The sequence below is a fragment of the Setaria viridis genome, chromosome 6 (assembly GCF_005286985.2).
Source record: "Setaria viridis chromosome 6, Setaria_viridis_v4.0, whole genome shotgun sequence".
Classification (NCBI taxonomy): Eukaryota; Viridiplantae; Streptophyta; class Magnoliopsida; order Poales; family Poaceae; genus Setaria; species Setaria viridis.
The window spans coordinates 32,859,134-32,883,176 of record NC_048268.2 but is presented as its reverse complement, the minus strand read 5'-3'; the positions used below and the strand labels follow the sequence as shown (position 1 = coordinate 32,883,176).

General features: G+C 44.6%; 3 protein-coding genes and 1 long non-coding RNA gene across 5 annotated transcripts; 2 read left to right on the top strand and 2 right to left on the bottom strand.

Annotated features, from left to right (window-relative positions):
* The first annotated feature begins 1,321 nt into the window (after window positions 1–1,321).
* Window positions 1,322–5,600, top strand: LOC140223069 (uncharacterized). Its single transcript, XR_011898496.1, has 3 exons — window positions 1,322–3,434; window positions 3,523–3,599; window positions 3,883–5,600. It is a non-coding gene; the product is annotated as an uncharacterized lncRNA (long non-coding RNA).
* Window positions 5,601–6,183: 583 nt separating this feature from the next.
* On the top strand, window positions 6,184–11,198 carry LOC117861039 (uncharacterized). Its single transcript, XM_034744502.2, has 8 exons — window positions 6,184–6,472; window positions 7,987–8,786; window positions 8,874–9,165; window positions 9,346–9,552; window positions 9,643–9,816; window positions 9,995–10,180; window positions 10,274–10,387; window positions 10,520–11,198. The coding sequence occupies exons 2-8, from the start codon at window positions 8,023–8,025 to the stop codon at window positions 10,859–10,861; spliced, it is 2,079 nt and encodes a 692-aa protein (XP_034600393.1). The 5' UTR covers window positions 6,184–6,472; window positions 7,987–8,022; the 3' UTR covers window positions 10,862–11,198.
* A 1,023-nt stretch (window positions 11,199–12,221) lies between these two features.
* Window positions 12,222–13,702, bottom strand: LOC117862108 (large ribosomal subunit protein eL31). The gene is made up of 2 exons (XM_034745619.2): window positions 13,537–13,702; window positions 12,222–12,657 (listed from the first exon to the last, which is right to left on the bottom strand). Exons 1-2 carry the CDS (start codon window positions 13,623–13,625, stop codon window positions 12,378–12,380), a joined length of 369 nt encoding a protein of 122 aa, XP_034601510.1. The 5' UTR covers window positions 13,626–13,702; the 3' UTR covers window positions 12,222–12,377.
* Window positions 13,703–14,758: 1,056 nt separating this feature from the next.
* LOC117861439 (uncharacterized) lies at window positions 14,759–18,654 on the bottom strand. Of its 2 annotated transcripts, none has more exons than XM_034744998.2 (11): window positions 18,314–18,654; window positions 18,047–18,214; window positions 17,881–17,955; window positions 17,741–17,793; window positions 17,285–17,484; window positions 17,054–17,169; window positions 16,520–16,646; window positions 16,271–16,371; window positions 15,820–15,958; window positions 15,342–15,394; window positions 14,759–15,210 (listed from the first exon to the last, which is right to left on the bottom strand). In XM_034744998.2, the coding sequence occupies exons 1-11, from the start codon at window positions 18,470–18,472 to the stop codon at window positions 15,133–15,135; spliced, it is 1,269 nt and encodes a 422-aa protein (XP_034600889.1). In that variant the 5' UTR covers window positions 18,473–18,654; the 3' UTR covers window positions 14,759–15,132. The 2 variants fall into 2 exon arrangements, with proteins under 2 accessions (XP_034600889.1, XP_034600890.1); XM_034744999.2 differs by having other exon boundaries at window positions 17,054–17,164; window positions 17,334–17,484; window positions 18,314–18,649.
* Window positions 18,655–24,043: the final 5,389 nt, after the last annotated feature.

The window sequence follows — 24,043 nt, the reverse complement described above, 5'->3', positions numbered from 1 at the left end:
CATGGTTAAGAGCACTGAGAAATCTGTATGACTAAGAAGGGACAATGACTTGGCAGTTTCCAGCAGCAGTCCCAGTTCTGGTGGTAGCATTCACTCACATGTCTTGTTATGCCTGATTGCTGGCAATGAGCTCCTGGTGACAAGGCACAACACCTCACAAAAAGAGCAATAGTCAATTTTGATCTTAATGAAATAATTTTTCAAAGGGGATGGACTTCAATGATAGTTTTTCTTTTGAAAGTAGTCCAGATTTGAGCTCCTCTATCACTTGGAACAGATAGAGCAGAGCCTTTATAATTGGCATCAACTGGATCCACAAAACTAGATACTGGAGTCACTAGTCATTGTTCCCAATTGTCATAGAACTACAGAAAGCTTCCTCTTTGAATTCTGTTATCTTTGGACTTTGGTGCTTTGCTCTTCTGCACACCTCCATGCATCCATGTGTTCCATGGGCATGACTGAGAACAGCTTATCTCGTCCCACACTGCTGAATGGTCCAGAGTCCAGATAATTAATCAATCCCTCACATGGCATCAATTAAGCTAACTCTTAACGTATATTGCCCCATCTGATTCATCTGTAGCAGTCTTCACTCAAATAATTCCATGAAACTACTACTGCCCAATTCTATGGCCTGTGTTTGAGAACCTTTGTATGAAAGAGGCAAGGACTTCTCTGTTCTAGTTTAGGTATCTTTGTGAAAAGACAACGTGTCAATCTTTTCAGCTAAGCAGGTAAGTTTTATACTCCTGCCAGAGTGTCATTGTGGCCTGTGGGATACATGCAGTCAAACGTTTTGGACTTTTGTTGAGAATACATCTGTTAATACTAAAATTATACACTTGAAAATAAAGTGTAGATTTGTCATTCCTCTTGAAAAAAACATTTGTATATTGCTGTCTACTAGTTTTTTTTATATTTTTTCTTATAATATATTACAATGTAAATTAGGCATCATAGTTGTGTTTGAGATACCACAAAACAACACTCTTGAGCATTTGGAAGGAGTACTACCTAGCAATTTCTGGCCTATATCTGACAATCTCATCACATGAGAAATTCTGCGCATTTTTCTGTCAACCTTTCCTTGGGGTATCTATGCTTACCTTCATAAGCCACCTATAACAATTATTTCAGTGTTGTTCTTAGGGTCTGTCTGTTTATGAGGAAAAGCTCCTGAGTGTCAAAAGCTGGTCTATGTTAAATATGCTTTGGACCAACCATTGTAACAATGGTGCATCCACCCTGCCAGTTTGAATTTTTCTTTGGCCCAGCTAGGTTTACAAAAATTTGGAAAGATCCATGTCATAGTCTTGGCCCAGCTAGACTCTATGGACATGCTCAGGCTAAGTTTGGATGCCTTGAGAAACTAACCCAGTTATGATTGTTTATATCAGGGCATCATTGGTTATGCCTCCTAGCTAAGGTTATCCACTTGAACCATGTTAAAATATGTATTATATAACTTTCTTTTAGGCCTTCACATGCAAGTGATACCCTTAACCAAACACCGGGTACCAAAAAGCTAAAAGGAATAACCAAGTTATGCAAACTGGCACATGATGTGTTACTAACGATCGCTTGTCATGTACTTATTTTACATCTGCTCAGTCTCATGCTTGATGCAAAGCAGTAAAGGCATGGGTGGTTGCTTTTTGTACTGTGCGAACTGAAAATGTTATTGAATTTCACAGTTCACTGTTGCATCTTCTTTCAGTTCTTTAATCATGCATTGAATACCTCAAGGAGATAGGATTGATGTGTAAAACTACATCCTTCATTTTTTAGCAATTACGATCACACACTTGAGCATCATGTGGTTTGCTGTGGTTTAAATAGTTGTCACCATCTTTACCAGCAAAAGGCATTTTTATTCCATTGCTGCAGCTTTTGATGTCCAAGCATGCATTGCTCCTGGTCACTGTATATGATTACCTCTGTAAGGTCCCTTGATGCTGCAGCAGCTTTAGTCACGAGAACTTCTTACCTCTGGAGTCATATAAGCCTGCTTAGTTTCCATGAATGCTTTATTTATGATTTGACATGTGAAATGAAAAAGGTTGATATTTGGTTAATGCTCCAGACTATGCTGAAGTTGTGCCAACCACAATGGTAAATGAATTCAAGGAAGCTCCTTCACCAAAATTGTCCAGATTCTTATAATTGCCACTCTCTTGATAAAAGCGAACCAAACAAATTTGATATACCAGTGGAACAAGAACCCATGTTAATTTCCCTATTCTGTTGACTCCTAAATAAAAGTAAGGAACATGATCTATTGCCATTTGTGGGGGACCATAGGATGCACATGAACCAGTGGTTAATTGTTTAATGTCTAAAGTTGTTAATTTCAAATTGGTAACAGGACTATTTTATTTGCTTACATTCCGTTAGGTAACAAGCAGGTTACTAATAACTTAGATTGCAACACAAATCTTCATACTGTAAGTTAACCATACTTTTCAGTTATAACCTGAGAGAATCTAAATATTGTTAACTAGCGTTTCTGATGCACAGTACTGTCAAGTAACTGTTGGGAGTTGATTTCATTGAATTTCTGGTCTACCAAATAAAGACCTGTCACTTGTTTGTTGTTTCTTAACGTTACAGTCTACTAACCTTAGTCTCTGAGGCAGCTTGTTTATCCTTTGATGTAGATTTGTTCTCCATGCATTTTAGAATGGCTTCAACTATACATGGAGTTTTTGGTGGTATGTACATATCTACCTTCGTGTGAGTACAGTTTAAACCTTTGCAGAGATTGGAAGCTATGGCATGTGCACTTAAGAAAGAGCTGCAGTTCTTTCTTATCAGATACCTCTTGTTGCATCATGATGAGGCACATCGGTGTTTTATTTCTAAAGTTGGATGTGGGCAACTTGTGTTGCAAGCTTACAGTTTTAGCCCAAAAGTTATGAACCAATCTTCTTGTTGTGAGCTGTGACACTAACATCTTACCTGATGGTAGATTTCAATGAATTGCAGTTGTGATGGGGTCTGTGAAGGACAATTCATATTTCAGTCAGGCTGTGTTGCTTTTGCTGGTAGCTAATCTTATCCCTTTCCAAAGTTGATTGATTTCAGTGATGCTGTCTTTAGGAGGGAGAGTTCCAAAATGAAGCGCGAAGTTCTCTTCAAACGGATCTTGATTCTTGATCATTCGATTTGCGAAGTTTCTTGAGAGGGGTATTGTCTGTGCAAATGCAGGTATGATGACAGCTTTCTGGTTACTGGGTACTGGTACTGGGTCACTTGCCCGTTGGCTGGTCATGTATTCTCAAAGTAACATATACTTGAAACTAAAGGGTGGGTAGAATCATTACTAGCATCCATGCCGTTCCATCTTATGTGTTACTTACACTTTTCCTTCAATTTTCTGCCTCCTCCCAGCTTCACTCGCTCGGCGAACCGCCATGATGGCGCTCCAACGGGTATGTATAGCTTGGCTCTGCTCATCCCTAATGGAGGTAAACGAAACATTGCTGTCCTAACCATCATTCTGCTGCTGTGTTAGCGCAGGTGCATGTGTGGTGTGGTGGCCCTTTCAGCCCGTGCTGTGCCTTCACCTTCCAAACGTCACTCAAACGTGACTCCAGGTCAGTACCGAGTTACCTACTCCTGTTGCTGTGGCTAGTTGGCTGCGGCGTTTTTGCTCTGAAACTAGCAGTAGGGTTGCAAGGGTCCTGTCCGTGGGTTGATGGTGAGGTGGTATGGACCGGCACACTGGTGTTGCAATTGCAATTGCAATACGGTGTGTCGTTGGTGACATGTCCTCGTGTATGGGCAATCGCTCCCCGGCAAAATAAAATAAAATAAAATAAAATAAAATAAATGAAGACATGTACAAATTCATGTGATCTGATCTGGCCTGCCGTGCAGGTAAAGATCTTTGCATCCAGCACATGGCTGACCACTGGTGAGCCGTGTGGACGTACTGACGTACATGCTGAGCTGCTGACATTTGCAACTCAACTTGAAGCTTCTGTGAGTGTAGCAATTCACCAATTCGCTGCTTCCTCAGTGCACGAATGATTCCGTGTGTATAAACATTCTTCTGCAAAGCTGCTTCTTTGGTCAGGACGGAATGGTAGGCATGCTTCAGACTATGATAATGAGAACTGAAAAGGCCCTCTCACCGACCGTTGGCACTTGGCATTGGCAGGATCGATCGTGTGGGGGTTTTTGTTGATACACCAAGCTAGTATACATCTGGTCCATTTACAGGGCCCACCTGGCACTGCATGGTCTACTTTGAGCAGCATTGCGAGTGGTGACCTGACATCCTCAACGAGACACGATATCTGGTTGTTGAGCGTTGTTTTCTGGCGCTTAATCGAATAAACTTGTTTCTGCAGGGCTCACTTTCGTCATAAAGCCAAGTCAATCGAGCAGGTGTCATCTGACGAAAACTTCATTGAGCTAGAGAATGAGGCCGGCTGGCCTGGCCACGGGCAAAACAGTAATTGGCCCGTCTCAAACATAAGCCAAATTCTCTGATACGCAGGGCCGCACGGGTACCGGAGATGGCCGGTGGCTGTACCACCACCGACAGCTTCTCCCGGTTATCCCACACCGCGCGATGGGGCACGGCACTTTGGTCGCATCGGAGTCAGATCACCTCTCTTTATAAAAATGACAAAGAAAAGAAAAGAAAGATGCTGGAACAAGAAAAGGAAAAGGTTTGCTTTTTCCATGTCTTGTTTTTTTTTTCCCTATGCCCTATAGTGAGAATATGTCCTTCGTTTTCTTTATTTTCTTTTGGCCAAATGATTGGAGAGATCTTCTGTTCTTGATATGGTGCCAATGGTGCACGCATATTTGCAGAAGGGTAACATGGAACATGGAGGGATAACAATAGTGCATTAGTGCTGTCCAGCTCCAACCCCTAGCGTCTAGAGAGACAGAGGGGCCTCCTTGCCAATTGCCATGTGGAGACGACGCCACGCCGAAGAGGAAATGCCACCACCATTTGGTTGGCGAGGTCCCATGTATATTTCACACACAACATTTTTTGAATTATAAATGTACAAAGAAAAAAAAGAGAGTAAAGAACATGAGGGTATTTCTATTGGGGGTTGAAGAAGGGGGGCGTGGGGTGGTTGATCCAGAATTGCAGATGGTAAGTCATCTTTGCCAGCGCCGGGGCAGATCACGGGCGTGTGACCGAATATGTCGTGTCTCGTGAGATGAAGACAAGCGCAAGTACGAGACCGTCTCGGATGGGGTGGTGGATCGTCGTAGGTAATTAGGTGAGCAACTGGGCCTGTTTGGAGGGAATGTCTTCCGATCCGGTGCATTAGACAAAGGTGAAATCTTATCTACGATTTTAATTTGCATGAAAGAAAAATGTAATCCATGGAGCATGAAATGGAAGAAGAAGTCAATCAAGAAGATTATGTTTTGAGCGGAAAGACTTGGTTTTTGTGTGGAAGTATTCGGAAAAGAAAATGCATGCGGGACGGAGACATTTTGGAAGCAGAATAAAGTGCCAAAGGACCCACTTGAGATCGACGAGGGGCATATTCTTTGTTCGTTTTGTGGTTATTATTGGTTATGTAATGTCAGGATCGGCTTATATATAGAAACGGTTGAAAACAACGAACGTATCACTTACAAAGACATGAACAATATTGAGAGGCCGATTCTCCTTCGGTGATGCCGTGATGAGTACTGCGTGCCTACCACAAAGACACAATGTATGCAATTCGAAGCATTTTCGAGAGACATTTATATTTGCACTTGCGGACTTCTTATGAGGAGGCAAGAAAAAAATTAAGGAAACTACTAATAAAAGCAAAAAAAAGGGGAGGAAAAGAGACATGACCAAAGTAAGATGAGACATTGGCACACAAATAATTGCAGTACCACATGTTAAACATTACTCACGCGTGACATAATATTTCGCAAAAAGAATCTTTATTTTTGAAAAAAGAAGCTACATACAAAAACCACCGCAATTGACACGACGAAACTGAAAACCAAAAGCGAAGAACGGCTCTCTTTCTTTTTTTTTTTTTGACGCGAGCTAGGAACGGCGGGACGCACATAAAATGGGGCCGGCGAAAAGGGCAAGGAGACAAGCCAAGCCACTTGCCGGCGTCCACCGCCACCACGCGGTGAGCGGACCCGGCCAAAACCCGGCTGGCGCTCGATTTAAGCAGAGCAACCGCCCACTCCCTCCAGTCCTCTCCCTCCCTTCGCCCACCACGCTCTCCGCACGGGCACCACCACCACCCCCCGGCCGCGGGCGTCGCCTCCCGCGCCGACGGCCGCGCGCACGCAACTGCGCGGAAACCACCTCGCGAGCGGCGAGCGCTCCGCTCCTTGGGGCTATTTCCCTTGCGCGCTCTCGACGGAAACCTTCACCTCCCTCCCTCAGTCCCTCTCCGCCGCATTGGATCACGCGGCGGCACCACAGCCTGCTGCTGATTGCGTTCGCGGGGACCGGCGGCTGGAGCCGCTCCAGACGGTGAGGGATCCCCCCCCCCCCCCTCTTCGCCTTCCTACTGTTCTGCAACTTCGAGTCTCCGTGAAGCCTCCGCCGCCCGCCGGATCTCTGTGGGAGAGTGAGCGGCGGCGCGGCTCCTGATTCACGGTCTTCTTCGCGCTGTTTTTTTTTTGTTTTTATTTTGTCCTGCTTGGATTCCATTACTCTGCATGCTTCTCGGATCTTTGTTCGACGACGCCAGCATTGATTAGCTTGTCTCATAATTTCACCTGGCACCTCGTCATGACTCATGAGTTGGGGGCTTGGGCACCTGGGGTCTGGGGAGCAGATCATGCCGAATTATTTGTACCTCGCGATCCACATTTCCGAATTCCGGCGCCCTAGTGTTGTCACGGGCAATTGGTTCCTTGATGCTTCCCGATTGCCATTTCTTCCCCTCCTCCTCCTGATCTGCTCTCTGTACGACGGCAAAGGTGGTTGCAGATGTGGAATTTCGTGGCGGCTGTTTGGTTTGATTTATGATGGCCTGCCGTCCGCATTTATGATGGAATGTTCTTCAGCAAACTAATTTCCCCTTTTAAGCTGTTCTGGTACTCGTGAGTATTGATTGGAGAATTTCCCGTTCATTGCCACTATCGGAAGCCCTGTACAAGCCTAATTGGTGCTTTTTGGTTGCAAGTGGGCTGTTTTTGGGGGCAATTGTAATTATTTGCTAATTAGGCCAGTCCAAGATTAGAAACTAGGTAACTGGGGATGAAACTACTCTCACGTATGATGAAACTCCCCCTTCTCTCCTTGTAAGGACCTTGCCAAGTCACAAAAATGCTGATGTGGCATGGAATTTAAGCCCATGAAACTCTTCGTGAAACTCCCAGTGAGACTGGCCTTAGTGGGGAAATAAGTTCTGGTTCACCAGTGGCTTGTGATGGAGTTTGCCCATGAACATACTCAATACTGCTACACTTACCTTTTCTAGAGTGGTTGGTGGTATAATTTTGCTATTTTGGGGGGAACCTAATCACTTTACAGTATGTCTACTAAGGTAAGCAGTATCACCTTATGGCGATTTTGGTTGGCTGTCATGTTAAAGATGAGCTTTTGAATGTGCAGCATCAATGTTCTCATCATTCATTAGCTGTAACTTTTACAGAGCTGTGTTCAACTTGGTTCCTTAAAGTGCAGCTCATTTTGTCGGTGGTAAAGCCCATATTCCGTTGCAGGTTCAAGGCGATAACCTTGATCAAGCACCTAAAATAATGGGATTTTTTATAAAAAAACTCTTACCCGTGGTGACCTTTGCCACCTTTATTTCAGAGTCGCATCCTAAGAGTTCAAGGTTCCAAGAGTTCAATCATATGAAAATGAGAGTACAGTTCAAAATGTGCTTATTAATCCTGTTTTCTGGATCTCCTGTTTCTCCTGATCCAATTGTTACTAATGTTAGATCTATTTGAACATGCTGTCCTTAGAAAGTCTGTTCATCTTGCAAACGCTGCTAGAACAACGCTGACCAGTTGTGTTTATTGTTTCTCCAGGAATCAAAACTTCTAACAAATTAGAAGTACTCCGAAATGGGTGCTAGAGATAACATGGAAGGGAGAGAAGAGAAGAAGGGGGTTGGATCAGATTATGTACCTGCTAGGGACTCCTTTTCATCACAAGGAGAGTCTCGGGTTCCAAGGAAGCTCAGTAAAAAGGAGACTAAAGAATATAGCCCCCGCACGACCAAAAGCAGTGCTAGCCGTCAAGCTCAAAACAAGCTGCAACATAAAGGATTAAACAATGTTCAGAACAAATCTCAGAAGCAAAAGAAAACAGTTAGCGCTACTAAAGCTGTTGAAGTTAGAAAACCAGACATTGCCAGAGTTCCTTCTCGCCCTCCATCAGAATTTTCTGAGGAAACAGATGACGTAATCAGTGACGCTGGAACCATCGATGATAAAGGCAATGAGGAGGCCAAGGAGATCGATGTGTTAGATGAAGCTCCACACTGTGATCAGAGTACTGGCACTGATGATGATATTCCTGATATTGAAGAGAAGATAGTTCATCATGACAAATCAGTTGTAGGTCAAGGGAATGAGGAATCGGAGTCAAGAATTGACAAGTTGGAACAGGAACTTCGTGAAGTTGCAGCTCTCGAAGTTTCTCTTTACTCTGTAGTGCCTGAGCATGGAAGTTCAGCACATAAGTTGCATACCCCAGCTCGGCGTCTCTCTAGGCTATATATTCATGCATCCAAGTTTTGGTCAGCAGACAAGAGAGCTTCAGTAGCAAAAAACATTGCTTCTGGCCTTGTGCTTGTTGCAAAGTCCAGTAGTAATGATGCTTCAAGGTATAATATGACTATGCTTAATCAGAATTTTGGCTCCAGCATATGACCCAGAAAATTCCTCCAATTGATAAACTACTCTTGATATAGGTTGACATTCTGGCTGTCCAACACAGTCGTCCTCAGGGAGATAATTGCACAAACTTTTGGCATCTCATGTGTGACTCCAACAACGGCGACCATGAGCATGGATGGTGGTGCCAAAAAGCTTGACGGGAAACCTATGACAATGCTATGGAGAAACAGCTCCAATGGCAAGCAAGCCAAACTTGCTGCAATGCAGATGCCAGATGATTGGCAGGAAACAAGTACACTTTTGGCTTCACTAGAGAAGATTGAATCTTGGATATTTTCTCGGATTGTTGACACAGTGTGGTGGCAGGTAAATGTCATTCTTAGATGATATATTCTGATTGACACTTCCATAAGGCTGGGAACATTCTGTCCTAGTTCAGTGTTTCACAAATAAATACTTCACAATGATTCTCCTCTGGTCTATATGTTCTCTGAATATGTTGGATTCTTCATGGTGTCAGTTTTATGAAGAATGTTTCTCTTCCAGGCACTTACTCCTCACATGCAAACCCCTGCGGAAGGTTCATCTACTCCAAGGGCTGGTAGAGTGTTAGGTCCTGCTTTGGGTGATCAGCGGCAGGGCACCTTTTCTGTTAACCTGTGGAAGGCTGCATTTCATGATGCATTCAGCAGAATGTGCCCCCTTCGTTCTGGTGGACATGAGTGCGGCTGTTTACCAGTATTAGCAAAATTGGTATTCTTTAACATCCTTAATTTCAAAAGAATAAGAATATTTCATTACTGCAAATATATTTGCAGATCTCATGAGTTCTCCCATTATCAGGTGATGGAGCAATGTGTAGCCCGTTTGGATGTTGCAATGTTTAATGCCATCCTTCGTGAATCAGCAAGTGAGATACCAACGGATCCTATATCTGACCCAATCGTTGACCCAAAAGTCCTGCCAATTCCAGCTGGTGATCTAAGCTTTGGTTCAGGCGCGCAGCTGAAGAACTCTGTATGTGCTGATTCAGTTCTTTGTGCATTCCAAGTAGTTTTTCCGTTATAATTGTTATGTAGTTGTTTGTAAGGAATTCAGGATGATGCTTGCTAAGGAACAAAGCTAGATTGTCAATGTGCTAGGATCCTGCTATTACACCTCAAGCAACCAATTTATACAAAATTAATGACTGCAGATTGGAAACTGGTCAAGATGGCTGACAGATAAATTTGGCATTGACGATGATGATTCGGACATAGGAAACGATGATGATGAAAGAAGAGGTGCAGCTGAATCAAAATCTTTTCAACTGCTTAATGAATTGAGTGATCTCCTGATGCTCCCAAAGGACATGCTTCTTGAAAAATCTATCAGGAAAGAGGTCAGTGTTTAGCACCTGGCAAATTATTATACTGCTTCCTCTTTTACGTGACAATCAAATGACCAGTGGTTATGCTTTTGATGTCTTTCTCAGGTCTGCCCTTCAATTGGTCTTCAATTAGTGACAAGAATCCTGTGCAACTTTACGCCTGATGAGTTCTGTCCTGATCCTGTTCCAAGCACAGTCTTAGAGGAGCTGAATTCAGAGGTTTGTTTCATTCGCATGGAATGCTCTAGGCATCTAGCTTCCCACAGATCATCATTTTGACATCGACAATGTCACTGAAATGCATTTAGACACAGAAATGCAGTATTTAATGATATACTTGATGGTATGCAGAGCTTGCTGGAGCGCTGCACCGACAAAGATGTGATCAGCGCTTTTCCATGCATCGCCGCTCCTGTTGTGTACTGCGCGCCTTCAACATTGGATGCGGCAGAGAAAGTGGCAGACATAGGAGGTGGTGCAAAGCTCGACAGGAAAGCCTCATTGGTGCAGAGGAGAGGATACACGAGCGACGACGACCTGGATGACCTGGATTCTCCCCTTGCATCCCTAATTGACAGGAGCGCTCCACCTTCACCATCAAACGGTATTGCACATTTCAGTGCCCAGAGAGGAGCTTCCATGGAGAACGCAAGATACACGCTCCTAAGAGAAGTATGGTCCGAGCGGCGGTGATCTAATCTGTAAAGCCTACATTCTCTTCTACATGCCCTATAAGATCAAAAGAAGGCGTCTCTGTATGCCGCACAACAATCTTTTTACAGTAACAAAAAATGCAACACCTCTTGTACAGCACATTCCCACAATCCTATATATTGTAGCCCTTTTGTAGCATAGCTCAACTCAGATATGAATAGTGAGACTATTGCCCCCCCTTGAAGTTGAATAACACTATCTACGGTGAATGAAACTATGAAAGTTCGTTTACCAAGCCCCCGTTGTGTAGGGTGTTGGCATAGATGCTGAAACACTATCTCAACTGCAATTCTATATTGATGTGGTATTCTTTCCATGGAACAATTTGATGGGGACTTTGAGACGCTTACATTTGAGCTGTCTCCACCATTCTTAACATATCAGTGTATGGTGACGGCCCAACGGAAACCAGTCGTCGTCGGACGGCCGCCGACGATGGCGACCCTCCATCTGCAGATGCCGCTTTGGATTGTGCGGATCGCCAAGTTCATTGCAACTTGATGTGGGGATTTGGTGTTTGATCATAAATGCAAACAGCATAGGAACCTCATCATCACTGCAACCAAATGTCTTTGCAGCCGAACTCTAGTAGCAGTCTAGCCGCAGGCTCCCAACCATTTTTTTTAAAAAAAACCTTTGCAGCTGTCGCCACCGGGAGACTGATGGCTGATCAATTGGCCCCTCCAAATGGCCCACACAGGGTTAGCGATGGCTGATAGCATGATACCCAGGGACTGGGAATTGCATCTGTCAACTGTAAGCAAGGCGTTTGTTTCCTCGAGCTAAAGTTAGTCCATTCGGAGATTAATTAGGAGGACTAAATATGAGTTAATTATAAAACTGATTGCACAGATGGAGACTAAACGGCGAGACAAATTTATTAAGCCTAATTAATCCATAATTAGCAAATGGTTACCGTAGCAGCACATTGTCAAATCATGGACTAATTAGGCTTAATAGATTCGTCTCGCCGTTTAGCCTCCATCTATGTAATGGGTTTTGTAAATAGTCTATATTTAATACTTCTAATTAATATCTAAACATTCGATGTGACAGGGGCTAAAATTTAGAAGAAGGAACTAGACACCCCCTAAGCATGGCCTTAAGACGTAGACAAAGTTGAACAAGCAAGCATAGCTCAAAACTTTATTTGAGCATTCACCCTGTAATTCAAATGCAAGATTCCAGGCCATCACACGACACAAGTTCAGGCAAAATCATGCTCACAGTTACAATCACCCAAGGAACATAACTGAGAATGTAAATACCAGAAACGACATTTCCAAACTAGCCTAGTAGCAGCTTCGACTGTAAATCATAGGGCAATAAAGAAGAAACGAACACAGAACTAACCATTGAATTCGATTAAGGAAATAGACAATTGTGATATTGTATCACAGTACCAGAGTTCAAAACTTCTTTGGGACACAAAAGGTTTGCTGTTGCCAGACACAAAACTACAAACTTGTTCTAAAGATGTAGAGGATGTGAGAGCTTAATCCGCTTCGTCGATGACCTTGGTTCCCAGCCCTTTCAAACCCTCAGCAGGGATCTCAGTGACGGTGACGAGGGAGTAGAGTTCCTCCTTGGCATCCTCCTCGTCGTTCCTCCTGCGGGCAATCCTCACACGAACCCTCCGTGGAACGCTTCTGATACCGCTGCTCCAGATGTGCTTGTTGAGCTTCACGTCAACCCGGACATCAGTGGTGCCCATAGCCTTCTGCGCGAACTTCCTGATCTCCTTGATGGCATTGGGCGCCTTCTTCTTGAATGTGCTGCCAAACATCAGAAATGTTGAGTAAAAAGAAAGAGGGAATGGTCACATTCAGTAACCTTTAGTTCCAATAACAGTGCAAGGTTAAACAGAAACAAGAGAGGGCATGCAAAGACAACATTTGGATAAGCATTCAGTAACTGAAATGGAGAAAGCTATGAGCCCATTGGATCTTGATGAAACTTTGATCCAAGCAAATGAGCTGAAGCGAGCAATCAAAGAAGCCAGCTTTTCTTTTCATGCTTTTTTATTGCGTTCATACTCATCATTCCACAGACAATGTCAAAAACAATGAATGTACAATGCCTTATGAGGCTTCTGAGCCTTGCATGGTTTATATGCTTGGTAAAAGCACCCAAAAGCCTTCTGAACAATGTGTATTGAGCATATACAGCTATATCTTCCCTGGCTAGGTCAAACGGACCCTTCATTGCTATCATCAATTCCCTGGTAGCATATTTTGCAATTCTAAATGGAAATAAAGTGCGATACTGGAGGCCTATTGCTTTTACCTTACATATAAAATGAAATTAAGAAGATATAAAACGAGTGCCACTGCAAAATTTACAAAGCAGTCGCTGGCAAGGTCATTGAATCGTTTCTTCTCCTCGTGCTCATATGCAAACTACGAAGAGGATAACTAATCGCGCAGAACATACTAAATATTCAGCACTCCAGGGTCTACAGATCGCATCGAGAACGGAACGGGGAGATCCTTGTCTGGTATAATACACAACATCACCTGCTAGTAAACATCGATGATGACTAAACACTAGCAGTAGCGAAACGAAAACCGCGCGATCGAGCCGGATGTCGTAGAGAGAATAGAGCACAGCGAAGCAGCAAACAGCAGCAAGGTGGCGAGAGGGAGGAAGGGTACCAGCCGTGGAGGCGCTTGTGGAGGTTGATGGTGTACTCCCTGGTGACCACGTCCTCCTTCCTCGCCGCTGCTCCCTTCTTCCCCGCCATCTCCTCTCCTCTACTCTGCTCCGGGGGACGATTCGGCTCGGTGGTGTTCCGTTCCGGCGGCGCGAGAAGAAAACCCTACCAGCTGCAGGGGTTCCTTTTATACGAGCGGCACGCAGAGTGATGGGCCGCGCGGCGTAGCTTAGTGTTTGTACATGGGCTGCACGGGGCGGCTGCGTGGGTGGCGTTTTTCAAGGCGGTTAGTGGGCCATGATTATACTTGGGCTGAACGCTGACGAGCCGCGGGCGAATGAGGCCGCGGCGAGCGCTATGCAAAATACCTCTGTCCAAACCGGCAATCCCTTCCGGAATTTTTTTCCTTCCACAACTACTAATGTTTAATGTTTGAGATTCGTGCTATGGAAGGCAGCCGTCCGATCGTCATATTATTCCTCCGTTGCAGCTGACCATGTGCGAGCGCGTCGGGCGGAAGTGTGCGTCTGGGACGGAGCAGGCTGTGCTGCCATACGAGTGCATGTAGCAGGTTGTGATAGGACAATGCGAGAATGGATTTCCAAACTTCAATTTCTTTTTTTTCCATGATGGTGCATCCAATTTCAATTCCGTTTAGACAATGATGTTCTTTGGATCCAATATGATTATATTTTTGAACTTTTAAAATCTATCAACATTTTGAATGCACTAGCTCAACATTCTAGATGTACTATTTCAACAATATCATATAAATGTTGAACTAGGTTACTCAAAATGTTGAGCTATATTTTAAGAAATGTTGAATCTAGTATAATAAAATGTTGAATATAATAAATATTTATTTGAAAAAAGTGAGTATCAGCGCTTAAAGGAAATAACAAAAATTGAAGAAAAAACAAAGAAAGGAAAATACTACCATGCCCACATGATGATGCGTTCATAGTCATTATTGGTCACGAATGTTCATCATACGCCGCCCGCTACTGGTATGCAGCTTGCTGTCCTCTTTGTTGTGGCATAAAGCACTTCTCGAGGAGGCAGCGCGCTCTTCTTTGTTGGTTGCACCTGCTTCTCCCACGTTTGCTGCTTGGAAAGCTATGATTTGTGTTGGGCCGCTAATTGGGCCGTGCGCTGTATAAGCTTCCAACTTCCGGAAGTCAGATAGGGACCCCCTGTCCAAACGGCAGGCAAACTTTTCAACATGAACAAATACTGCTGGTACAGTAAGCATGAGCATATAATTTTTGAAGTACAGGTGGGACTCGTACACATGAACATACAACAAGATTGAGTATAGAAGGATAAAAAAAACTGGGGAATTGGGGGTGATATTATCTGATCACAAATCAAATCAGGGCTCCGCCCGAACAATGTAGTTGCATACATTTTCGCACAATAACAGCACTTGAGTAAACCAAATAAATGAACCTCAGGTTTTTTTTCAGCAGGGGCGTTGAACATGATAGTATTGATATGCTAGTTACTGGTGCAGACTGCTTTCTTTATTATGACTGAATCGATTGGATTTGGAATATTTTAGAACCAGGCAGGTGTTCATGGTTCTGCCGAATGCTGATCAATAGCCGGCCAGACGTGGGTCTGTGCGATGAGGAAGGCTGCTCCGAGCCCCCAAACCTCTGCAACCGCAACCAGCCTGCAAATTTTGGACAAACACTTTGATACGTAAGGTAAGGTAAGCGACCGTGGATGTGCAACTACTTGTCGCAACTTCCCTCTTCGACTATTTTGATTTACAAATACTACGTTTTGTTAAAAGCTCCTTACCACTTGTGCTGCAAACGGCAGCATCCTCTCCGGTGGCATGCCGGTGCATAAAGCTAATCCAAGAGAGCAAAGCAATCAGCCCGTATGATAATGATTTCAAAATTGATGCAGTAATCAGTATTTATAACCAAACAAAGTGCTTCTAGTTGAAAGCATAAAGAAACAGCAAGATGAGCAAGCTGCCACAGATTGAGTGACACTGCAAGTAGGCCATGTACTGCATTTGTTTCAGTGCTCTACAGTTCCTCAGTTGTTAGTAGGTTAATGGAAAGAGCCTTATGCAATCAGAACTCAACAACTTTGATACAAACCATTATCGATATGACACTGGAAGCTTATTTCATCCCTTGCCACAACTGATTTTGGAAAGGAAATTTACTTGCTTCACCAACAAAAAGTGCCGTAGATACAAGCACCAAGAAGAAGAATTGATTTTTGCAGTTATATCTGGGGTGAAAAGGAGACAGTGCCCACTGACCGTATAGAACTGCTCCAATGAATGCATCTCCTGCGCCAGTTGTATCTATAAGCTCTCCAGGTGGTATAACTTCGGCTGTACCTAGAAGTAACCTACCACTTATCGAGCCTACTCCATCCGCGCTTATTCTCAAGTTTGACTGAAAACAAGGACAGACGCAAAAACAAATGTATCAGGAAAATACTATACGAAATTGCCTATTCTAGCATGATGAATAATGAATTTCATGTAGATTGCCACTAATATACTTCAGACAATGTATTAGTCTAGCTTTGACCTGAATATTACCACTTATCTCAATTTTAATTTTCAAACCAAATGACTTAAAGTGTACTGCAGCTCTTACCCTGTGATTATAATTTACAGATCTAGCTCAGGATGGTAGAGGAATATACATATGTATGGAAAAATACAGCCATTCGCATACTGCGTTAAATGTAAGGTCTCATACCTTGGAAGCAATGCATTTTGGCATAGTAGAATCCTGGTCGACTTGATTCTGTAGTGATTCGAATAAAGCCTCCACATCTATTTCCCCTGCCTCAGAAGCATCTGCATCGTGTTTGTTTTTATTATTTTTTTCGAAAAAATAGAGAAAAAGAAAAGGTGGATCCTTTGTGGTAGAATGCATAATCCCTTATACCCATGTCTTATCTAAATACTTAGTTAACATTAACATGCAGACCTACAGTAAACTGACCTGTCATGCTTCTCTCAAGCATTAAGCAACCTTTCTCCCCAAGAGTTACAATAACAAATTTGATGTTAGGTAACCTTGAAAGCATGGACACTAAAGCAATCGGTATTGATGAAGCTCCTGTCCAGGCCTACAAATTTAGATTAGATGGAAAGTATATAACCCACAAGATACCAGCATAGTGAAAATGCTGAACATATGCCTAAAAACTTACTGTACCAGCATATGCAGCATGAGGGAATTTATTGTCAATCGCTTAATTTGATTGAGATATCCAGCTACAATAATCCACTCTAAACTAGATTACAGTAAAGCAAAGCCAGCATACTTTTGGATTCCAATTGAAATGACACTGGCCATGCCATTAGAAGATGTAAAGCCACAGAAAATGTAAGCACTTTTCATTTCTACAAGGAGAAGTTAGTCAAGAACAATGTAGTTATAGTAAAACCTGAGAACAGTAAATTGGAAGGGTCTTGAGTAGGATTTAGCAGTTATACTCTTAACATTACACTCTTCTGCAATCAAACAACTTACCTGAGGAAGCTTTGCAGAGCATACAACATAAGATGCAAAATTAAGGAGCTCGTCCAGCCCCTCCCTCTTTCTTTCGGCATCAATCAAAATAGGGATTTTTCTTTGACTTGCCTGCACTGGATTGATCCATAAACAAAGGATAGTCTTAGTACCAGTGCAGAAAGAAGCAGAAAACTAGCTAGGAACTTAGGAAGTCATAATTCAAATCACAACTACAGAAAGAGTGGGTACTTTTTTTCTCGTTCTTGTGGGCTGAGATAATATGACCAGAAGATATTACCTCTTCTGCAACCAGCAAAGCAGTGTCAGGCAACCGTACATCAAAGTAGACGATGTCTGCTCCATCTAGAGCGGAAGATAAGTTTGCCTTTGTGAGCTCTTCTGGCACCATGGGGGGAGAACCAGGAGTGTGTATACAAGTACGAGTTTTCCTGAAAGGCGAAAGCTTGATGGCTGAATACAATTCAGAAACAGAAATAGCTTAATACTTTTTATATAATAGGACATGTCCCTTGTTGTGAGTTGCCATTGATTAGCACAAAAAGTTGGCAAGTATCAGGAGGCAGCATGATTGGTTTTCATATTGTCTGAGACTTGACCCTGCAGGTTTCTAACTTGCAGCAGAGCCATTTGATTACAAAATAAGCATCTTGTTCACAAGAGAGCTAGTGTGTCATGTGAACTCACGTCTGTTCATCAACAATGATGTAGGTGAATGGTGAATTCCCGTTCTCTGCGACCTGAAAAAGGATGCACCGCATTATAGAGGATGAGCTTCGCAGCACCAGGTGACTGTGATTGCGTTGTTAAGGCAGAGTAATTTATACTAGGATGTAGGATGTGTCGATGCCATCAGCTCGCAGCTCGCTGAGGATGTTTCTTCCTTGAGCATCGTTGGCTACCTGGTCCCGATGGATTGTTTTATTTTATGGATTAGAAGGAAGGTCATGCGTTGACTAGCTGTATCCGGAAAGGGGCAAATCAAGAATGGACCTTGGAAATGATCCTGGGGCGGAGGCCGAGGCGCGCAGCTGCAGTGAGCGCGTTGCCCGTGTTGCCGCCCCCCTGCACCTTGAGTTCGAGGCTGCGGATCTTGTCGTCGGGGTTGGGGAAGGACGCCACCGTGGCCAGGTAGTCCACGGCGATGCCGCCGCACCCGAGCTGCGGCACGTTGCAAACGGGAGGGGCGGGGGGCTGAGACCGAGACGGAGGAGACGAATCGAGCCTTATCGGAAGGAAAAGAAGGAGCAGGCAACGTACCACGACGGGGTTGGCGCTGCCGGAGGCCATGGCGGCAGCGATGGCACGGCGGGGGCGGCGACGCGGGCGAGGAAGCGGAAAATCCCACCTGCCCGCTTGGCGACAAGGAGTGTGGAGAGGAGCGGTGGGCAGCTGCAGCTGCTGTGCGCAGGGCACCATCTCCTCTTTTGCTACCGGCCTTCGTGCTAACGCCAACGAGGCGGTTGAGGTGGGTTGCTTGGATTTTCTTGTTCTTCTCCGATGGGCAATGGCCGTGTGCTTCCGTGCTCGCCTGCCAGTGCAATGCTACCCGCCAAAACAAACTTGCTCCAACCAAATCAAACCAAACCAAATCCAATGCGATGCGATGCAAGGTTTGAGTGGAACGAGCGATGAGAGGATGACGCTGACCGAGCAACCCATCCATTCATCACTCCAGAGAGTGGGTGGGCCGCATTGGAGAAGGAAGCAAACAGACGGCTCGGCCCACGTGTTGGTTCCTACCCGACCAAAATAATAGGCCGAGGCTGTAGCAGTAGGGCCTTCTTAGGCTTGGCTTCCCGTAGATGTACTTGGAGGCTAATATGTCACTGTATTTTTTTGCTAAAAAAGAATATATGTCGCTGTGTTTTAATTTCCAACTGAATGCTCCTCATTCATGATTGCGCCAGTGGAAATCAGAAAATAAGACAATTGAAAAATAGTGCGTTCGCAATGTGTTACAGCAAAAATCAGTGGCTAAAGATGTGTTTTGGAATTCATGCCTAGAGGGAGTACAGGCCATGAGACTACTTCCGCTAATTTGTTAAGAAAAAATATCGAATTGTAAACATCAGCTAATCCAGTCCAAATGTTCAGGTTGATCCTGTAAATATATAATATAGTTAATTTTTCTCTCAAACTTTGACCCCCAATATTTATTGATAAGTTAGTTAAATAAAGATGAGTACCACTACATCTATCTAAATTTTTTTATATTTAAACTTTACATTTATCTATTTGCACAAATATTTGTAAAAAAATATGAATAGTTAAATGAATTAATTGGTATCATATATTTAAAATGGAGGTGCTACTAGGAAAAAAGAAATGATATCGCAACTAGTCGTGGAAGAAAAGGCAAAGAGGAAAAGAACTCAATTGGAGCAAGGTGAAGGGACTGCAGCAAAGGAAATACCATACCAACTTAGCAAGTCTAAGGGCATGTTTGAATGTAGGTGCTAATAAGTGAAAGTGCTAAAGTTTAGCCTATCTTAAAAAGATGTAAAAGCATTACTAAAAGAGGAGGAGAGAAAGATGGAGGTATGAAGATGAGGGACAAAAGTGGTATGTTATATACTTTAGCTCTATCCATTAGCCATGTATTCAAATAGGAGTGCTAATGCATGGGTGGAAGGGCTAACTTTAGTTAAGCTAATTTTAGCATTTGTTAAAATTTAGCAATAGCTCGTCCAAACACGCTCTAATTTTAACGACTTGGTGGTACGGTATCTGATAAGAGATAAGTTTCAAGTTCTCAAGATGATGTAGGCTGCCATGGTCTACTGCTATCTAACAAGTGTGAGAGATTCAGTGTATACAGAACTAGCTGGCTAGTGGTGGCTCTCGTGTTAGAGCCATCAGTACCGGATATCTAACATCGTGTAGCAATGATAAACCACTTTTCTATCTATTGTCTTGGTACAATAACTAATTAGCCAAGAGTTTTTTGGATGGTTACTACTCCCCAAAATTGGAGCATACAGAAAGCTCATCTACTGTCCTAAATACTATCCTCTTGATTCGTTATACAAATTCCTCTTGATTCAAATTGATTCGCTGTGTTGCAACAAGTCGGCTAGAAGTGGGTGAATATTATAGTGATTTCTAATGTGGTCAATAATTCTATTTTGGTGGGTGAATATTATAGTGATTTATAATATGATCAATAATTCTATTTTTTCCACCTAAGGTGCCTCTCTTCTGAAAAAGCCAAGTTCACGTACTCATAATTGTAGCTAAAGTACTAGTTAGCTACTGAACCTAGGATTTTAGATTTGGCCTAAGCCAAACTATTCTAAATTTGACTAAATTCATATAATAAAAGAATGATAATATTTACAATATTAAATTAGCATCGTTATATCCACTATGCAATATATACTTTAATAGTTTCCGTCTTTGATATGGTAGATATTAATGTTGTTATTATCTAATTTGGTCAAACTTGTAATAATTCAATTTAGTATAAACAAAAATCCCTTGTGGACGGAAATGTTTTGGGACAAAGGGGAGCCGAGAGAGTGAAAGAATCGTCGAAAAGCCAATCCTAATTCTCAATTTCCTTGTTTTCGCACTGCTGCCACTTAGTTGTTGCCGTATTTCCTGCTACCAATAGCGCTGCATGTTCATGCGCAACGCTCGATAGGTTTTTTTTTTAACGAACAACAGTGCGTTTCTATAGATAGTAGAAAAAAAATACAAGGTTACATCTATATAGGAGGCCATAACCAGGCAATAAAAAAGAAAAAACACGAGAACAACACCGGCAGGTTGAATTGGGCATCAACACGTGCCGAACTCTACTCAACTCAAACAACTCAGGCCGGTTGGATTGGGATATTGACGTAAGCCACGCAACTCGTCTCGACGAGACAACTCTACCCGGTCGGATTGGGACACCGACACGGACCTCAATAAGGACTCCACCCGGTCGGACTGGAACATCGACACGAAACCGAAGCCTTGCCGCGGCGCCTATCAACCTTCTCCCGCTCATATAGTCGTCGTAACCTCAAGGCATGGCCTCACATCGATACGGAATCGAGAGAAACATACTGCACCGCACCGAGAAGGTCACCGCCATGCGGGACCCATCGCCGTAGTGCCGCTACAACACTGCACTCCATCCGACATAGTGAAACTACTAGATCTGGACCTCTCGTAGGCTGCCTCGCAGTTACCACCGCGATAGCACAAACGCGCGGGGGCCTCGCCACACCCGTCGTTGGACTCCACCTCTCGTCACCTCCAAGAAGACACCGCACGCGGGGGCCCCGCCACATCCGCCACAGTACTCCATGTCGTGGATCTGTTTCTTATGTTGCCATCAAAATGATGAGCAATGTTGCCCCGTTTCCCAAGATCACCATCGAACAGCCAAACCACAGCCGCAGGTCAACATCATCTCGTTGCTTCATCCACGCACGTAGTCTCCGCCGCTATGCCAGCATGCCAAAGAAGTTGCTTGCGCCATCTTCCGACGATGTACCGCACCGGAGTCGCCGAGCAAGGCAGAGCAATCTGCTGCAATCCGCTACAAGCCTAGTCGTCCCACGATGTCAATTGCTGCAAACGCCGTCCTCCAACGTAGTCCGCTGCACTGACAGCTGCCAAGCAGCGCCAGCCACCGTGGTCCGCTGCAAGCAGTCAAAACCGACACCCATGCGACAATCCCTAGTCACCACCATAACTGCGATCGCCTCCACGTGAGTTCGGCAACCCCCTTCAAGCTCACCATCCTACACCAAGCCGCCTCCGCCACCGGCTGTAGCCTCTCATGACCACTGCGTCATCAGCAATGCCATGGCCAAGATGGGTCTCTAGAGATGATGCCTCCACGGAGGTGATGACGCCAATGGCACCGCCATCGCTCGTCCAGAGTCTGGATAGGGTTTTCACCTAGAGAACCCCATGCAATAGGGATGGGGCTCCAAGATGACACCCCCAACGGGAAGAATGACGCTCTCAGGCACCATCGCCATCGGCAGGATCGCCGACAAAGGCTTTCACCCAAAGAATCCCATCCCTAGCTACACGCTCACAGCCCGGCATTCCTAGGACCGCAGCCATAGAAGCCCTCCCGGGGGTGGCGCCGCCTCCGTGCCTCCTCGTGCCGCCGTGCGGCCATCTCTCTCCGCGCTGACTCCTCCCAGCCGCATCTACGCCGCGCACCCTCGCGCCCAGTAGCCCGCACATGTCACCATGCTGCTACCCGCGCGCCTCCGTGGCCCGCGCTGTCCTCCACAAGCCATCATCAGCGTGCCACCGCTCGCCTCCGCCGCACCTCTGCCGGGCCACCGCTGGTGCCCTCCACGCTCTGCCCGCAACATGCCACTTCTGTTGCCATGCAGTCATTCTCCTCACACCACGCCCTACGTCGCCCCGCGCATAGGCTGTGTGCAACGCCTCCTCCGAGCCGGCACCACCTTCTCATTACTGTCCTCCACGAGCACCGCGGCTACCGCCGGGCCACCGCGCCTCCTCCACCGCCGGGCCCGCTCGCCTCCTCAGGCGCGTCCTGGCGTCTCGCAGCGAGGCCGCGCCTGCCGCGGGCGACCCCGTGGACCCACGCCGTGCTCGCCGCCACCGCCGCGTGTGGGGGCTGCGAGCTGTTGCCACCGCAGCAGCTGCAGCCGCCCAGCACGAGGATGCCAGATCTAGGCACGGGGGGCCTAGATGAGGCCATGGAGGCCCCAAAACCACCGTCGCCTCGGCGGTAGCCGGCGGCTTCCCAACGCCGCACGACCCACCTCCCTTATGCGAGACGACGCGAGAAAACTCCCCCCCCCCCGCTGCCGTCCTTGCCCTCGCACGGGCTTCCACCCAAGAGCTCTGGCGGCAGCGAGGCAGGAGAGGGCGAGGAGCGAGGTTGGCGGCGCTAGGGTTTGCGAGCCGCCCATGTCGTCCCGGGCTGGAGCAACATGCTCGATAGGTTATTTTCGACCAGAGCTTACTGTAAGTAGAATATAGCTATCTGTCCTGATGGGATCGATCGATGGATGGATGGACAAGAAGAATACACATTCATTCGCAAAATGAGGCTGCAACAGTAACACATCCATACACACGGCTTGTTATTTTATACTCCTTCCGTCTCAAATTACAATTCGTTTTAACTTTTCTAGATCCATAATTTTTACTATGTATCTAAAAATAATACATATTTAGGTGCATAAAAAAATTATATACCTAGAAAAACCAAAACGAATTGTAATATGAGATGGGGCGAGCGGTAGTCATTCAGCAAGAATACGCCAGCGATGAAGGAATGTTGTGAGATTCTCGGCTACACGCTACACATATGTTGGTTTACGTGTGCGCGTTGCTGCACTGAGACGTGCGCGTCAATAGAGTTTGATCGAGCTAGGGACACGGTATGCTTGGATCCGATCGTATTACAGTGCTACTCAGCTGCTCCATTCGTAAATTCATCTTGAAACGTATAAGGATTTTTGTAAATTTTTCCCAAGTCAAACTATTTTAAGTTTTCAAACTTAAAAAAAGAATAATAATATTTATACGATATCAAAGGAACTTATAAACATAACTATATCTATTATTCAAAAAATATATTTTGATAGTTTATTTATTTGGTGGTGGTAGATATTAATACTTTGATATCAAATACAAGCATAACTGGAACTATTATGAAATATGTTTTGATAGTTTATTTTTTAAAAATAGTAGGCACCAATACTCTTCTTTATAAACTTTGTCAGATTTAAAATAATTTGACTTATAATGAACTCACAAGATCTCTCATATTTAAGGATCCAGGGACTACTAGCAGTAGCTGGATGAGGGAATACTAGCAAGGTACTAGCTCAAGTTACATGACCAATCAACAGCTGCTGGATTGGCTACAAGTTATAGGGACAAAGCAACTCATGATGCGATCCATCCATGCACGAAACTTGTACTACCATCTCTTGCCTGTAAGTACTTGATGCATGCTACGCTAGCTAGGGTACTGAAACTCTCACATGCAGG